The sequence below is a fragment of the Cannabis sativa genome, chromosome 9, assembly GCF_029168945.1.
Source record: "Cannabis sativa cultivar Pink pepper isolate KNU-18-1 chromosome 9, ASM2916894v1, whole genome shotgun sequence".
NCBI classification, from domain to species: domain Eukaryota; kingdom Viridiplantae; phylum Streptophyta; class Magnoliopsida; order Rosales; family Cannabaceae; genus Cannabis; species Cannabis sativa.
The window spans coordinates 926,278-945,571 of NC_083609.1; the positions used below are offsets into that span (position 1 = coordinate 926,278).

Genomic DNA, 19,294 nt, shown 5'->3' on the forward strand with positions numbered 1-19,294 from the left:
TAAAAGCTTAATAAGATATTTTATGTTTTACTTTGAATCCCCAGAAAGTGTGGGTCCTAAACATAAGCATAGCGCGCTTATACTTAAAGCCGGTCCTGCATGCATGTCCTTCAAGCTTTCTTGGATTAATGGTGCCTTTACAATTTTAGAAAAATATAAGGATTGAAAGTTAAATTTTAAATATAAAAAACAACATATATTTAATACTCAAATTAATTTTTACCACAAATTTATTGTGGCTAAAAAGTAAACATAACTTACTATATTAAAATAAAAGTAGCAAGGATGGGAATGCATGCGTTATTTATGGAAATAAATTAATTGATGGGCATCTCAATTAATTTTAACCATTTCACAAAATTTATTTAATTCATCAATATATATATATATATATATATGCATATTTACATTAAAATTTAAAAATTTTAAATGCAAATCAATGATTCCAACTCATGACTATAATTTACCAAAGCTACTAATGATTATAAATATATAAATAAGACTAATTAATTAAAGGTAAATATCGACATAAATAGTTAAAGTTTTAGGTTTGTAAGTAGTATAAACTGAATGTTTATTTTTAACGGTATAAGTATTTAATGTTTATAAAATTGTAATTTTTTTTTAATTTTGTCAGTACAAATTCTGTTATTATCTTAAATAGAGTACATATAAGATCAAATTCTAATCAGGTCCACACAGAAACATATATATAATACAGTTATTTTCTCTTTTAATAAATTTAAAACGGAGTCTGTACATATAAAATTGAAAGAAAATTACAATTTTACAAATATTAAATATTTATACCGTTATTTACTCATTAATTGAAATAAATAAATAATCATTCATTAAAAATATTACATGCAATCCAGCTCTTTTCATGAAAAAGCCACTACGCTATATTGATTATATATGTATTTATGAGCTTTTTGAAAAAGTAAAAGAATAATTATAGTTCCCTCAAAATTATATTTTAAAAAAATAAAATTATTGATGAATATATAAAAAAAAATGCTAAATGTAATATAGTACCAATATATTTACAAAGTGTTATGACCAATGTTATTAGAGAAATGTTAAAGGGCATCAGTAGTGCCTAACACTCTCCTATGTGTCAATATCGCTATTGGTCAAATTAAGTATTAGGTCTCATATAATTTAATATAATAGCTTTTAGAGAGTATCGCTAGCTAATCGCAACGCGACATATCGCAAAAATGCTAAACACCACTGGTGTCTAATAGCAATGCTCATGTTATTATAATTAAGTATCAATTTTCAATACAAGTAATAAATTTTTATATACTTTAATTTAATAATTATTACAAAAATTATTATTTAAAAAATTTAATTTTGTATTAGAAAATTTAAATTACTAATGCACAATAACAATACTAATGTATGCTTCAAAAAAAAAAAAAAAAAATACTAATGTTTGCCATTTCCAAGACAAATCCCTCAAATTAACACATATATTATGTTTGGGAATCTTCTAAACCACTATCCCAATAATAATAAAGTGTGTCAAATAATAATAATAATAAAAATAAAGAATATTATTTTTTATGAGAATATATCCTCATTCGTACACATGTTATATATAATACAATACAAAGTGAAATCTTCCAAAACAAATAATCTCTAAAAATCTCATTTTTGGAATTTCATGATTAATATTAATATGATTATATTTTAAGGTAATGAAATGATATTATTCAAATAATATCATACTAAAAATATAAATTATTTCCAAGCAAAAAATAAGGGTCCTTAAAAAGATAAAAATGCATGATGGAAAATTAAGCATTTGCCCATTAAAAAAATAAAAAAATTACATCAATGGTTATTTTTAGTAAAATATTTGCACTTTTAGGTTCAAATTTTTTTTTATATATTTTTATAGTATTCTATAAAAATATATAAAAAAAACTACATGAAAGTAACAAAAAAACAACATCAAAACAACACAAAAAATAATATATAAATAACAAAATATCAATAATAAAATAACAAGAATACAATATAAAAATACATAAAAAAAAAACATATTTTACTTAAATAAAATCTTAAAAACTGTAAAAATATGTAAAATTTTATACGACTGTATTTTTGTAATTTTTTTTTATTGTGTTTTGTGTGTGTATTTTTTTTAAAAGAATTATCCCTTAAAAAATATCATAATTCCATATTTGATTACTTATATATCTTAATCAATCATCATTTGTAAATGGACTCCATGAACACTCCTTCCACTTCATTGTTAAGAACCTTTAATCAATTAAATTAATAAGACCATAATCATTATATTTAAGTGAAAAAGAAGTTCTCATTAAGAATATTTTATATTTATTTATTACATTATATTTAATTAATAATCTCTATAGTTGAAGAAAAAAAGATGATTCTCCTTAATATTCTAATTAATTAATTATGTGTGTTATTTTATAAAAACCTTACCTAGCACTTACCTTTACTTTCTCATCAAATGATGTACATATTTTCATAATGATATTTTCTAATTAAAGAGTTAGTGTGCCAACTCATGATCTAGCCAATGTTTAGAAGCTAATCATTACTTAACCATGATACATATTTATCAAGCTATTACAAATTTTTGTTTAGAATTATGACAAGTATTATTGTACTCTCTGAATTTTTTAGCCCATTATAAATGATCACTGAACTTTTCACAATATACTAAATTGATTTTTCTGTCAAGTTTTGTTACACATGATAAATAAAATAATAACATGACTGTTTATTCAATTGTTACATCAGCGCCACGTGTATAATTTAACATTAAAAAAATAAAAAATTATATTCTTAAAAAATTATTAAACTAAAAATTAATTAATTAATTAAGAAATTAAGTAAAACTAAATTAAAAAAATTAAATTATTTTTTTCAAATTAATTACACACGTGGTGTTGATATGACACTGATGTGATAACTGACTAAATAGTCATGCTATCTTTTTATTTGTCAAACTTTGATAGAAAGATCAATTTACAACACTGTGAATAATTTATGAATCATTTTTAACGGGGTTAAAAATTTAGGGGACACAATAATACATAGGTCATAGTTAAACTGTAAAAATTCTTAATAACCTAGTAAAAGACTATCAATTTTTTAAGGTCTATAGTTACAATCATTATTAGTAAAAATAGATAGATTTTAAATTATATATATTTTCTAACAAGATTTTTCAATTACATTTTGGAAGACCACCATTATTAAAATGTGAAAGATGGTTGGCAACGGTATGAATATTTGATATGGACCACCTATTTTACTTTCAACAATGCTTTTTCTTTTTTGGATAAAAAAATAAGATTTTTTTCTTTTCTTATTTTAGACTATTATTAGGTATCAGTAATGTCATGTCCAGTATTTTTTACAGGTGACATTATAGATTAGTTAGCAATATTTTTTAAAAGTTATTTTCTTAAGTTATATGAGGTCTGATACTTAATTATACTAATATTGATATGACTCCGAAAAAGATGCTAAACACTAATAATTTTTTTTTAGTAATTCTCTTTGGAGCCCATTTACTTTATCTATGTGCATCTTATAAACCAACAAAGAACAAAGAAAAAGAAAAGTTCATTTTCCAAGAATTTTAACTCATCTAGGAATTTGTCAACATAAATGATAGAAATCTCCAAAAATAATTTATTGTTTCTTGTGTACTAATTAACCTATTATAAGAAGAACTAGTTTTAAAAAAAGAATGTTCATATTCAAATATATGTAATTATATTATGTATACATACATACATACAATATATTTTAACAATACATATTACATATAAGGGATTCATAAATTTTTTTCTCAAATTAATTTATTGTGTTAGAAACAAAATGATTTTACTAATTAAAGTTTGTAACTTATTTCAACACAATAAATTAACTATTTTTTTTATTATATATTTATATATTTTTGAAAATTTTACTATAACTAATATATATTGTTACCAATACCTAGAATAAATAAATAAATAAATAAAAACCTATACATACACACTATTTGAAAGTATAGAATTAAGTAGAGAATGTATAAAGAATTATATATATATTCATATATATATATATATAATATGTATAGGTATAGGTAAGAGCTAGCTTGCTGTCTTCACCCAAAGGTCATATGGTTTATATGAAATCCAAAGAAAAATTTGAAATATCATTAAATGTAACTTTATGTATATATATATGACCAACATGGCATGCTCATCTTCATCTTGTGACTTTCTTTACTCCAAAATAATATGTAAATGATATATTTATATAATTGGTTTTAAACATAAATAAAATTTGCAAGAATTCAAAATAAAAATAAAATTATAATTTATTTATATATAAAAAAATATGAAAAATACATTGGTTATCTATGAATACCACGTGGCTAATTCTTAATCGTGGAAGCAACTTTCATCCATGATTGAAGATGATCCCTAGGTTAGAGGCATCCATTTATAACCTCTAATTTTTTTCACAAAACATTCTAATACAATATTGGAAAATTCTACAACGCACCCCCTTAAAATGAATATATTGATGCACCTTTATCTGTTTTAGCACTCGAAATAATTTTTTAGTCAAATTTTTTCTCATGGTCATGTACGTTATAGTTATTTAAGACATCCTGCAAAATTTTAAGAAATTTGGAAAAGTTTAATACTCAGAAAACTATGTTCAAACAGTGTGTTGCACGCGTGACAATTTTATTTTATACACGTGTAAAATAGACTGTTTGAACATTATTTTTTATATTGTAAATTATTCCGAATTTTTCAAAATTTTATAGGATATCTTAAATAGCTATAACGTACATGAATACGAAAAAAAATTAGACTAAAAAATTCTTTTAGATGCCGAAACAAATTAAGTACATCACTACATCCCTTTTAAGAGGGTGCATTGTAGAATCACCCTACAATATTTATATTAGATTTTTATAGAATTTTAGTAATTAGATAAATATTATAAATGTAATTAAAATTTGTCAAAAAATAAAAATAAAGTATAACATTTTGTGATAATACTAAATATTATTGTTACGCGATAATATTTATCTTTTTTATTTTTTTTAAATATTATAATTATAATAAATATCTCTAATTTTTTTTTATTATTTTAATGAATAATGTAGTGACAAATATAGGATTTAGACAATTATTTGTTTGTGTATTTACACCTAATTATTTTAAATTTAAATATATTTTTAACACTATAAATTATTTAAATTATTTTTTGAAAAAAAAACTAAAAATGCCCAAATAATATAAACCCTAAAAAGTTATTCTTCCATACCATACCTTGTTGGCATCCACCACCAAAATTTAAATGATACAAAAGTAAAAGAAAGAAGGGAAATGGTCCTACCCAACAATCAACCTTCCCCTTTGGACAATATCATTGTAACATACCAATCCAATTCTTAATTATGTGTACTATTCCATTCTCTTCTCTACCCAAAAAATTAAAAATCAAAATCAAACCTTTCAAAATAAAACCACCTCTCTCTCTCTCAAAAATAAAAAATAAAATCAAATAAAAATAAAAAATCAAATCTTTCAAAATAAAACCACCTCTCTTTCTCTATAGCACAAAGAAGAAAGGGCAATTTTATTATACACCTAGTGAAAATGTTATTTCGGTACATTATTTATTTATTTCAAGATTTAAAATAATTTTTACTCAAATATTTTTCATGATCATATATATTGTAGTTGATTAAAATGATCTATAAATTTTCAAATTTTTTGAATAGTTAAAGTCTCAAAAATATCGTTTAAATATGTTATGCTACGCATGCCTATATTTTTATACGCGTAATAAATAATTGTTTCAACTTTATTTTTAACACTGTGAATTATTTAAAATATTTTAAAAAATTACAAGTAATACTAAAAAACTACAACATTGGTATTAATAACAACAAAAGAAATTGAGGAAAAAACTTTCTTAAATGTCAACACTTAAACATCTTTTAAAAGAGTAATTACTATAATTTTTTCCAAAAATAAAAATGAAATCTTTCTAAATCAAACTTCCTCTCTCTCAATATGCACAAACAAAAAATTAAGAAATGCAAAAAGATACAATTGGTACTTAGTACCTTCTTCAATATTACACAACTATTAGTATAATTAAGTATCAAGTCTTATATAACTTAAGAAAATAGTTTTTAGAGAATATTGTTGACTAATCGTAGAGTACCAGCTATAGAAGGTATATTAGTACCCAATAACAATACTCTAAAAAAACTTATGAGCATTGTTATTGGGCACTAGTAGTATCCAACACATTCTATAAGTGGCACCCTATAATCAGTTAGCAATATTATTTAAAAGTTAATTTCTTAAGTCATAATGGACCTGCTACTTAATTACATTAATAACGATATGACACTAAATAGAACGCTAGATACTACTAATGTATTTTAGCAATATGTAGAGAATTATTACAAGACAACAAAGTATCTAACACTTTTATAACATAACGTTTTATAATTAGTTAATAATTTTTTATAATCTTTATTAAATTAAAATTAGCATTTCTAGCCTTCTCTTTTACTCAAATAAAAATTAAAAATAAAAATCTAATCTTTCAAACAAATTCTTTTTCTTCTCTCTCTCCCAATGCTCAAACAAAAGTTTCCAGCTTTCCTGGTGAAAGCATAGCTGTCACCAGCTTTAGGCTCTTCCTAGTAATTGCTCACGCGTACTCCCTTACTCTCTCCATACCTTATTGCCTTTAATATATCATTTCTTTCTATATATATACCTCTCTCCTTAAACCCTCTTCCACTCACTCACTCATTCACTCACTAAATTCTCTATATTCTTCTCTCTATTTCAAAATGGGGTTTTCATTTTCAAATGGGCTTTCAACAATTGTTCTTCTACTTGCTTTTTTAGTCTCTATAGTCTCTGCAAACTTTCACCAAGATTTTGACATAACTTGGGGTGATAATAGGGCTAAAGTGTTCAAACAAGGCCAACTTCTTTCTCTTTCTCTTGATAGAGTTTCTGGCTCTGGTTTTGTCTCCAAAAAAGAATACATGTTTGGTAGAATTGATATGCAGCTCAAGCTTGTAGCTGGAAATTCTGCTGGAACTGTCACTGCCTATTATGTATGTGTTTTGATTAAAAAGTTCAAAACTTTATTGTTAGTTTTTGTGTTTTTTGTGATAAAGATCATATTTTTTATAATGGGGTTTGCTTGTTTTAGTTAATTAAATGTGAAAGTTATCAACTTTACTGGCTAATTGTATGTATAGAATCTATAGATTTAGTTACACTAACTATACATTTTACATGAGAGTTTTTCATGTGAAGAGGTTTGATTTGATTGCTTGGTGATCACGGTTCATTTTGTCATATTTTCTTGTGACATATATACCTATATATATATACACTTTATACCCCACAATAAAGAAAGAAAACTCAAGAGGACTTTGGTTTATCTCTTATGAGTTTTGACAAAATCTACTTTGTCTTTTAGTTGATGTTTTAGCATGTGGGACATTCTGATATGTCTTTTTCAGGGTGGTGTTTCTTTCAAGATTTTATAATAATAATAATAATAATAAAGATGAGCTAAATTGTAAAATGTTTGTTGTTGTTGTTATTTGTAGCTTTCTTCACAAGGGCCTACTCATGATGAAATAGATTTTGAATTTTTGGGAAATGTTACTGGTGAACCATACATATTACACACCAATGTGTTCACTCAAGGCAAAGGAAACAGAGAACAACAATTCTATCTATGGTTTGACCCCACAAGAAACTTCCACACTTACTCTGTTATCTGGAAACCCCAACACATTATGTAAGTATATATATACATATATTTACATGTATATTATTTTTACATTGAGCTTGTTTTCTTTCATGTGTTTTACTTACATGTATATATATTATCTTTACATATAATGATATAAAGCAATTGAACTTGTTTTGTTTCATGGGTTTTGCTTAGTTTATAGATAAATTAGTTCAAAATTGTAACTTTCTACTAATTAGTTAGTAAGATCACATGTATATACACATACTTACATGTATATTATCTATATATGTACATACAAACAGAGCAATTAAACTTGTTTTCTTCAATGGGTTTTGCTTAGTTTATAAGCAAGTTAGTTCAAAATTGTACCTTTCTACTAATTAGTTAGAACACTTGAATATATACACATACTTACATGTATATAATCTATATATACATAATACATACAAAGCAATTGAACTTGTTTTCTCTCATGGGTTTTGCTTAATTTATAAGTAAACCACTTAAAAATTGTACCTTTATACTAAATTAGTAACTACACACAATACAACTTGCTTTCTTTTATGGGTTTTGCTTGGTTTCTAATAAAGATTATATCTTTTTAACATACATTGCTTATTTTTTTGTGGGCAGTTTCTTGGTTGACAATACTCCCATAAGGGTATTCAAAAATGCTGAAAAAGTTGGTGTACCATTCCCTAAGACACAACCAATGAAAATTTACTCAAGTCTTTGGAATGCTGATGATTGGGCCACAAGAGGTGGATTGATCAAAACTGATTGGTCAAAGGCACCCTTTACAGCTTACTACAGAAATTTCAGTTTCAAGGACTTGAAATCATCTTCAAACTCATTGTCTTCTTCTGATAATTCAGTTTGGCAAACCAATGGACTTGATGGCCCTGCAAGGAGAAGACTCAGATGGGTTCAAAAGTATTTCATGATTTACAATTATTGTTCTGATCTAAAACGTTTCCCACAAGGTGTTCCTCTTGAGTGTAGACAATCAAGGTTTTAGGAAAGGTTTTCACTTTGTAATTGGTTGTGTTATGAAGGGTTGTTGATGATGATGATGATGATGATGATGAGGTTGTTGTATTATATAGATTATGTATTAGTTTTCTTTTTTTTTTTGGTGGAAATTCATTTGTTTCTTTCTTGTTGTTATGTATAAAAGAATGGGTTTTTTTTTTCTTTTAGCTTTGTTATGATGATGCCTTATCTCTTTGATCAATAAATGAATATTTTTCTTCTTTTTATGTCTACATTTGGGAGTCTCTTTTGAGTAATTTGCGTAAGATAAATATCTAAGTTTTATTTTTATAATTTCTATACGATTTTTTGTTGTAATTTAGGTTGCAGCGCTAGTTGCAATAGAAGTTTCTATGTAGAATTTCGTAAAAATGTAAAAAAAAAAAAACTGTTTAGAAGTGTAAAAATGAAAAAACTCATTTTTATTTTATTGAAAAATTAATTTAAATATACTAATAAAAAAATAACGTGCGAATAATAATTTGACACTTAAAGGACAAGATACTAACGGAAGTTTTAGAAATATAACCTAAGTATTGTTACCGTAAAAAATTAAATTTAAGTATTTATCTATAACCGAGAGTTAAACTTAGGTATTTACGACGCAAATTACTCTTTTTTTCTTCCTATTAGCTTTGTTATCTCTTTGAGGTATTTCAATAAATGAATATTTTTCTTTTTTCATGTCTACATTTATGGTTTCATTTTTAATTTTGAATTTGAATTGAAATCATCTTTACCAAAAAAGCCATACTTTGTTGTGGCATGAAATCTCAACATTTAATAAGAACTTCAACTACTCTACACATTTGTACTAAATGCAAACAAAATAGATGAGTACTACTCCTAATGACTATTAATAAATAATAATGTAAAGATAGAAGAAAAGATAATGTAGTGAATTGTTCAAATGTTACTTTGTCTAAAGTTGTTTTTATGTAATCCCCTTAAATGTCTTTCTTATAGACACTAAGTTCTATTTAAGACCAACCTCCTTTGTGTTTTATGTGTAAGAAAAATGAATAAATAAAATTTTCACAGTCTCAACTATTATCACTCCAAATTATGTCTTAAATTAGGGAAGTTTATAAAAATACTGGAATTTGAGTTAACTTTTACAAAAATACTGTCACACGGAAAAGTTTTTAAAAATACTGTATTTTTATAAAACACCAGTAAAACACAAAATAAAACAACTCAAAACAACAGTAGAACAACTAAAAAATACCAGTAGAACACCAATGAAACTTAACACAGTATACTGCAGTATGAAACTTATAAAAAAAATACAGTAAACAAGTAAAAAATTCCGCCTAACAGTATTTTTATAAAAAAAATGGCAAAAGTTAATATACCATGTAAATTTCCCCTTAAACTATTATCATTTTTAAATTATCTCCCTAAATTTTAGACATAAGAGAACGCTTTAAGAATAATTCTAGAAAATTTTAAATAACATAAAAAATTTGAGGAACAGTATCGAGTGATTATAATTAAATAATCTTAAAGAGTTAAAAAGAAACCAATTCATTCAAAAGATTATAAAATAGAAGACTATATTTAAATGCATTGTTGTGAGTACTCTTTAACATCCATTGAAAACAAAAGCTTTTTATTGGAATAAGATCATTCATTCAAAGTAGCTTCAAAGACAAACAAGTCTATCTATTCAATCTTACTGGCTATTAGCTGGATATTTATGTAATCTATTCAAACTTTAATAATAATTGCTATACATTTTTCTCAAAGCTCACATTTATAACACAAAAAAATCCCAATAATAATAGAGAAAAACAAAAGAACCAAAATAGAAAAAGCTACTACTAATTTTGGGTTTTTGGGATTGCATTATTTTCCTTTAGGATTGGGACCTATTTGTCTCTATGTTACAGCAAAAATCAGAGTAATTAATTCAAGTACACACAGAAAAATACAAAAAAATATCTTAGAGTAAAAACCAAAGTATGGATGAGGCTTATCAGTAGTAGTTGCATAAATGATCTAAAAAAACATTTCAAACTTATCCTTAAAAAAAAAAACTCAAAAAAATGTCTTGCTTTATGGTATTAATTGTATTCAAGTGTTTAACTTGCTTTATTATTAATAAAAGTAAGTTTGTCAGATAACATAATTACCAGTTGTAGTACCACTCTCATATTAAATGTAATCAAGCTTATGATTAATGATTGTAGTAGTAATAAATAATTACCTTCATTTAAGAACATTTTCTTTTTTACCCTTTTCACTCTATTGTTCTTTAATGCTTCATCATCCAAAATTAGTACTGGCTTCATACACTGTATTGTGTTCAATCATATTATATAAGATTATTTAATCTAATAATATGTTTAGTATAAATTTATATTAATAAGTTATGTTTACTATAAACACTAATTTAAACCCTAACCCCAAACCCAATTTTAGACCTCGAACCTGAACTCAAATCTTAGACCTGGATCCAACCCCAAAGGTCGACTCCGAGCCTTAGATCTTAACTTCTAACCATTTCCAAACATTATAATATTTAAGATTCGTATTGTATTAAAATTTATAGTATTTCTTCTTATTAAATACAATAAGAGTCTTATACCACATATTAAAGTATCTTTGATTACAACCACTTGAGGCTAGCTCAAGTGGCCATAGAAGAGTGCGTGTGTGTTGGAGGTCCTGGATTCGAGTCTCAGGTTATGTATTGTAATATATAAACGCTTAATTCAAAAAAAAAAAAGTATCTTTGATTACAAGTATTGAAAATAGAAAAATACAAATTAAAATAAAATTTAATTGAGTAATTTCCTCTGATTTTTTTAGAGGAATAAAAAAAAATGAAAAACCTTATAGAGAATTAACATTTGAAGCACTTCCCCAAATTTACATTACACATTTTGAACAAATTATATAACACAATAGTCAAAAAGTACCTAAAACACCAAAAGCAAAGGTAACTATTTTAAACCATTACACCATATTAGGCTTTTCCTTTTCTTTAATAAACTAGAAAGTTTCTACTTTTTAGGTTCTTGAACAAAATGTAGAATCCACCATAACCAAGATTTCCTCTAAATATCAAAAAGATTTCACATTCTCAAAATGTACATGAATAAATTTGGCTTAATCAATGCACAGCCAGCTAAAGTTACCTAGTTTATGTTTCTTAATGCTCAAGTTTCAATACTTGCTCAATGGGAAACTGTGCCTTGGCTTCGGCGAATTTAACTCTTGGCCTTTCCAAGCTCTGTTAACATATGAAATTAGGATAATGTTAAGCTATGTGACTAATTTACAATATTTATACAATTCATTCAAGAACTTGTTTCACTTACAGTTATCCTGCAGTGAATGTTGAGATCATAGTTCATTTCAGTAAGGCGGTTTTGGGCAAGTTGTTCTGCTTCAGCTGCTTTCTTGCAGGCTTCTTTTGCCTGATTAAGAAACAGAAATTTTAGTTTACAAATTCAGAAGTTGAATATTCAAAATCATTACATGTTGGAGAGCTTACTTGACTAGCTTGAACAACAATCTGATCATCATCAGCAATGTTAGCAGATTCCTCTAATACTTTTCGCAAGTTTGATAGTTCTTTAACTAAATCCAAGACCACTTCTTGTGTATCTTCCATTTGATTCTTGGAGAATTCGAATGCTCTCTCTGCGTGTAATCTAAATGAAGCACAGTTCAAACAAGTACAAAGCCCTCTGCAGCCTCGTGGATTTCTTTTGAGAATTCCTTTTTTGAGTCCAACTTGATATGGTGATGGAGTGTTATAGCTAGGGCTATTTGTCTCCACTGATTTTACAGCCATACCCAACTTCGGTGAGTTACATTCGGTTTCAACCACTGATAACTGATTAGAGTTTGACATTTCAAGTTCATCTCTTGATGAAGACGAACAATTACTGGTGCATGATGATTCAACTTGCTGGCTTGTTGTATCCTGTGGTGAACTTTGATGGTCAGGGGATGTTTCGATTTCACTCAGTACGTTCGATATAATCTCATCTACATTCAAAACAGAACTGCATATGGGAGGCGTCAGATTTGGTTCATCATTGGATGAATCATTGACAGAACTTAGTATTGCCAGTGATGGAGGAGCAGAATCAACATTGTTATTCTCTTTACATTCCAAACCATTTGACTTATCCAAAAGCTTTTCTTGATTGTCAGAAGCAATCGTTGGCTGTACATTCAGTGGTGGAGCATCAGAATCAACTTTCTGATTCTCTTTACATTCCAAACCTCTTGATTTAGCTGGAAGTGTTCTTTCATTGTCAGAAGCAATTGATGGCTGTTCCAAGTCTTTCTCTGGTTTTGTGGAATAGCCATTTCCGAAAGCATCTAGAAATGGGATCATAAGAAAGGTTACATTACATAATTACATTACTCAATTATGTTCTTGAGAGAGAGGTTGTACAGATAAGGTAAAGGAAGTTACCAGAATTATCTTTAGCGATATCCATAATGAAAGGAAGCATTCTCCCGTAGCTGAATGAACCTGGACTCTTGAATAGCTTCAATTGCGAACGTGGCTTTAAAACCTGGTTTAAAGAAACAAATCCAACATACAATGCTGTAATGATTACAGTAAAAAAAACCTTAAAACAAACATACAAATGTGAAACTTAACAAACTACAAGAGCAAAAATTAAGTTCCAAACATTTCTTACCCCTCTGCATTTGGAGTTCTGTCTTGAATTATAATCCATACTGCCATTTCTATGGTTTATTTCTTCAGATAGCTTCTTAAGACAGTTCTCCTTGCTCTGCCGATTACAATCATCTCTATTAGCTACGTTTCCTTGAACTTCTGTTTTACCAAAAATATCAGCATCTGGAGGTGTCATCTGCATAGATTCTTCTTTCAAATGCCCGAGTTGATTTGCAACCCCACCATCATCTCTACCTCTTTGATCATTCAACTGAGTCAGCTTCTGATCCTTAGAAACTTGAACCACATCAAGAGTTTCTACCCCTTCATTAGCAAGTTGTCTTAAATCCTCAGAATACTGACCAAGTACATTATCTGTTCCAGAACTAGAGACTTCAACAGTAAGAGATGAATTAACGTTCGAAATGTTTCCATCAGTTTCGATGACTCCATCTTCCAGCTTAGGATCATCAGAAGATGTCAAAATAATATTATCATTTACAACCGGCACATGACAATCCTTATTGGTGAAGGTCTGACCATTACAAGAAACTCCCAAATCGCAAGACTCAAGGGCACAATCAGGCACAGTCTTTTCCACTGACACTTCCATTTCTTCAGCAATATCTTTAGAAATTTCTTCACTTTGGGGAGCCTGTGTAATTTGCAGTTTCTTTTCTTCAAAACCCTTCTCAAGTTTAGGGCGCTGATCAATCTGAAGCTCGCCTATACAAAAATAAAAAAAACTTAAACCACTCAACATCTAAAGCATTATGTACTCAAATCCATAAGAGTGAACAAAACCGTAGAGTAAAAAAATGGTCTTACATGACTCCTCTTTAGTAATGTCCATCAAATATGGTAACATTCTCCCGTAGCTGACCGAGCCTGGAGTTTTAAACACTTTCCGTCGAGAACATGGTTTAATAATCTATCAAAGATAATCCAAACCCATATCAGATTTTGCGGAAAACACACATGACTAACTGAAATCTAAACCCATGTTAACATCAAAAGCCTAATAAATAAGTAAAAATCATGAAAATTATCAAATTAATTCACACAATAAACAATGCATTACAAAAATTACACAGAAAACGAAAATCCCTTACCACTTTAGTCTTTAAATCAGAATGGATAATCTGAGAATTTCCATTTATAGGTTTCTCCAATCCGTTCTCAAGAGAAGTTGTCCGTACAACTTCCGTATTCAAATCTCCCTTCAAATTATAAAATTAACACCAAAAACTTCATAAATAAGTAATTCAGAAAAAAAAAAAAAAAAAAACTTCAAATTAATCCACAAAAACAAAACAATGCATTACTAAAATTGCACACAAAACTCAAAACCCTTACCATTTTGGTCTTTGAATCAGAGTCGATATTCTGAGAATTCCCATTCAAGGGTTTCACCAATCCGTTCTCAGGAGCAGCTTCCGTATTCGAATCTCCCTTCAAATTTTACAATAACATAACACCAAAAACCTCAAAAAATAAGTAAAAACTGAGAAAAAAGAACATAGAATTACTTCACGCGAAACTCAAAAACCTTACCACATTGGTCTTCAAATCAGAGCCGATAATCTCAGAACTTCCATTCGCAATCTTTTCTTCAACCACAGAAGTAATCCGTACAACTTCCGCATTCTTGACCTTCTTCAAATCACCCTCATCCAAAAACTCACAATCGAACTCAGCTTCCAATTTCCTACCAATAATCACCGAATTAGGCGAGAAAACTCTCCTAGATCGGAGATCCTTAACCAGATCTTTCAAGATCACGTCGTCACAATCATCAGAAAGAGCCGATCTGGGTCTTTTTAGCTTGCGTGTTACTTCTTCTGGCTCACTTGGGCGAGCACCATTATTGGAGAGTCCGTTATTGCTTCTGGTTAAGAAGCCAACGGCAGTGTTGATCAAGGAGGAGAAAGGCGTATTCCTCTTCTTCGAAGTTGGGTTAATCTCCATTGTTGCTTTCAGCTAAGCTTTTGGAGAAGGGTTTGAAGTGTCTGAGATTTTTTTTTTTTTTTTTTGGGTCGAAAAAGATGAGATTATATATATGAAAGGATTTCGCGGGGTTTTTTAGCGGGAGAAAAGAAGGGTTTGGCGGGAAGAAGAAATACTCAATTGATTGGGCTTTTTCTTGGGCCATCAATGGGCCGGGTTTTACCTAAGCTGACTCGAGATTTATTGGGCTTCTGGGATTTTGGGCCACCGTGAAGTAACAAAGATTATTGGAATAATTACATAAAGTATATTTTTACATTTAAATTTATTTTTTTACATTTTTACGTTTTTTATAAAAATAATACGAAAACAATAAAAAAAACTACATTGAAAGTAACATTTTTACGGTTTTTGTAGAATATTATTTTTTTACATATTTACGGATTTTTTTTTTTCATAAAGACTATTATTTTTAGGTTGTTCTAGAAAAAGTTGTTTATTGTGGAAATATAGTATAATAAATAATGCTATTTTTCCTCTAAAGAAATACTAGTTTGTAAAAATGTAAAATTAAAAAAGTCCATAAAAACGTAAAAAAGAAAAGTGTAATTTTAAGTATTTTGTGTATATTTTTTTAGGGTAAATACTATTTTGGACCCTCTATTTTACAAAAGTTACTAATTGGACCCTGTGTTTTGTTAAATGACAAAATGGACCCTGTATTTTCTAAAATAGTACAAATAGGACCATGAATTGATTTTTTTTGTCAAAATAAAGTTTAATTATAATCCGATCTAAAAGTGTTATGGCAAAACTGTTTACATTTTTTGTATCTGTTCGTATTAAGCATTGTCTTCAAGTTGGTTGTATTAAAAAAAAGTTGTCAAAAATTAAACTCAGGGTCCTATTTTTACTATTTTAGAAAATACAGGGTGCATTTTGTCATTTAACAAAACATAGGGTCCAATTTGTAACTTTTGCAAAACATAGGGTCCAAAATGGTATTTACCCTATTTTTTATAAAATAAAGTACAAACTAAACTATTTTTGTTTTTAAAATTTTATTCTTATTTCAAAAATGAAAATTGCTTTACCAAACAAATTTTTTGAAAATATTTTCACTTTCTTAAAGTAGTTTAAAAAACAACAAGAAAAAAAAAAAAAACAATTAAAACCTCATAGCATAGTGCTTCATTTCATAAAAATATATGCCAAAGCATCATATGACAAATGATATCTTTATTGTAAACTTCAAATAACAGAGAAATACTAAAAGGCATCAGTAGTACCTGACATTCTCTAACATATCATATTATTTTTAGTACAATTAAATATTGAGTCTCATATAATTTAATAAAATAACTTTTATAGAATATCAATAATCAATCATAAAACGTCACCCAATACCGGTCCTATGAATATATAAAAATTTTATGGCCCTCACATTTAAAAATACATATATATTAAAATAGTGTTACAAGACTGAAAGCTACACCATTGTATAATGTATTACACACCTCAACCAATAAAACTGTAAATATTATTGTTACAATACACTTAATTTTACTTAAATGAAAACACATTTCATTTTTTATTTTGAACCCCCGTAAAATATGAACTCTAAACACGAACCTAGCTCGCTTATGCTTAGGGTTTTGTGGCGTCAGCTATAGATAATTATAGATAATGCTAAACACTAAACACTATTACCATATGTAATAAAAACAAAGCTTTAAGACAATGAATCTCAAAGAAACCATTAGAAGTAGTCGAAACCAGAATTAAACTAGACAAGAGGCTGTGAATATGAATGATTAATCAAAGACCAAAGTTAAACATCCTAAACCTAAGCTAGTCATTATATCTATGATCATAAGATTGAAACTACACATAACAAACCCATAAACATCAAGTAACAAAACCAGTTCAGTCCTATGATTCATAATCTCCTCATCAAAAGACTTGTTAATCCAAAAGCAATTTCGATGGAGATCGATTACGAGTTTAGGACAATTGCGCTTAACATGACCTTGTTGGCCACAACGATAGCAACATTATGAACTTTTCCCTCCTATCAATTTCAACAATGCGCGGGAAATACATACCTAAAAAGCTTTTCTCAAACTCATCCCAACCAATCGAGCCAACATCTCGGTAATCTAGAAGAAACTCCCACCAACGGTCTGCCTCTCCTGTAAGCATGAATGCAGCTAATGTAAGCATTTTTTTACTACCCGAATCCATTTTTCGGCTTCATCTGGATCAGATAAATTCCTCGCATATGTTGGAGGGGATAGAGATTGAAATTCTCTCAAATATTTCAACTTTCTCTCGGATTGAGCAAATGATGATGCCATCTTGGGTGAACTTGTTGTGTAAAGCTACATGTAGTAGATGAACAATTTTGGTTAGTAAATTAATATTCACTCAAAATATCAATATAAGAAAATCAACTAAAGGTAAATGGTTTAGTTATTTGGAAGATTGAACATGTTAAATTGAAACTAAAAGAATACAAAGGGGAAAAACCCCCAAGAGCTTCTCCAAGGAAGCGGCATTTTATATAAATGTCGTTCCTTTTTGTTCCAAGGAGGCACCATTCAACACAGCATTTTGAGGTTAATGCTACAGTGCACGACATATATGCCGTGCACTGTAGACCACGGTATATGTTTTTTTTTTTTTTTTTTTTTTTTTTAAATAATATTTATATTATTTGATTTATTTATTAAATTAAAATTTTAATTTTGAGAAATTTTACAATACACCTTTTTAAATGTAATGTATTGTTTCAGTACCTCACAAATTTTTTTAGTCTAACATTTTTATAGTTGTGCATATTATAATTATTTAAGACATTTTGTAAAATTTTGAAAAATTTAGAAAAATTTAACGCGCCAAAAATAATGTATCTTTTTAAAAGTGGTGCACTGATATACTCTTATCTATTTTAGCATTCAAGACACTTTTTTAGTCTATTATTATTTCATAGTCGTGTACATTATAATTATTAAATATAGCTTGCAAAAGTTCAAAAAATCAGAGAAATTTAACACGCCGAAAATAAAATTTAAACTGTGTGTTGTATGCATCACTTTTTCATTTAGAGGGGTACATTGTTGTGATTTTAGTTAATTAATATGATATTAATTTTTTTAATTTTATTAAAAAAATAATATAATAATAAGGAATATTTTTTTAGTGTAATTTTTGGTGTTGTGGTTGGAGTGGTAATACTTTTTGACACTAAATTTGGTGATAGTGTAACACCAAATTTAGTGTGCTCCTTGGAGATGCTCTAACTCTATTTCAATTTCCAATAATGTATCCATTACATACATTTCTACACAACCAAATTCATAGAAAACAAAAGACAAAGAAGAAACCCCAAATTGGAGAAACTCTATTGCAATATATTCCATAATTTGCAATTCTACTCACCAAGATTATAGAAATAATAATAATAATAATAATAATAATAATAATAATAATAATAATAATAATAATAATAATAAAACAATAAAAACAAAGGGGGAAAACCCTAATAATGGGAAAAACTCTAATTTACAATATTCCATAAATTACAATTCTACTCACCAAATTCATAGAAAACAATAAAAACAAAAGGGAAAACCCCAAATGGGAAAAACTCTATTTCAATATTCAATAAGGTATCCATTACATTTTTACTCACCAAATTCATAGAAAACAAAAATCAAAGGGAGAAAAACCCAAATGGGAGAAGCACTATATTTCAATATTTAATAATGGATATATACATTTTTACACAACCAATTTCATAGAAAATACAAAAAACAAAGAAGAAACCCCATATTGGAGAAACTCTATTTCAATATTCAA

The 19,294-nt window shown here is 27.6% G+C and overlaps 2 protein-coding genes across 2 annotated transcripts; one reads left to right on the forward strand and one right to left on the reverse strand.

Moving 5' to 3' along the window:
- The first annotated feature begins 6,650 nt into the window (after window positions 1-6,650).
- Window positions 6,651-9,068, forward strand: LOC115722440 (xyloglucan endotransglucosylase/hydrolase 2). Its single transcript, XM_030651648.2, has 3 exons — window positions 6,651-7,147; window positions 7,652-7,845; window positions 8,437-9,068. Exons 1-3 carry the CDS (start codon window positions 6,875-6,877, stop codon window positions 8,819-8,821), a joined length of 852 nt encoding a protein of 283 aa, XP_030507508.2. The 5' UTR covers window positions 6,651-6,874; the 3' UTR covers window positions 8,822-9,068.
- A 2,532-nt stretch (window positions 9,069-11,600) lies between these two features.
- LOC115722370 (uncharacterized) lies at window positions 11,601-15,653 on the reverse strand. Its single transcript, XM_030651569.2, has 9 exons — window positions 15,041-15,653; window positions 14,843-14,938; window positions 14,599-14,706; window positions 14,315-14,417; window positions 13,506-14,212; window positions 13,274-13,376; window positions 12,338-13,176; window positions 12,162-12,260; window positions 11,601-12,073 (listed from the first exon to the last, which is right to left on the reverse strand). The coding sequence occupies exons 1-9, from the start codon at window positions 15,452-15,454 to the stop codon at window positions 11,993-11,995; spliced, it is 2,550 nt and encodes an 849-aa protein (XP_030507429.2). The 5' UTR covers window positions 15,455-15,653; the 3' UTR covers window positions 11,601-11,992.
- Between the last annotated feature and the right edge of the window lie 3,641 nt (window positions 15,654-19,294).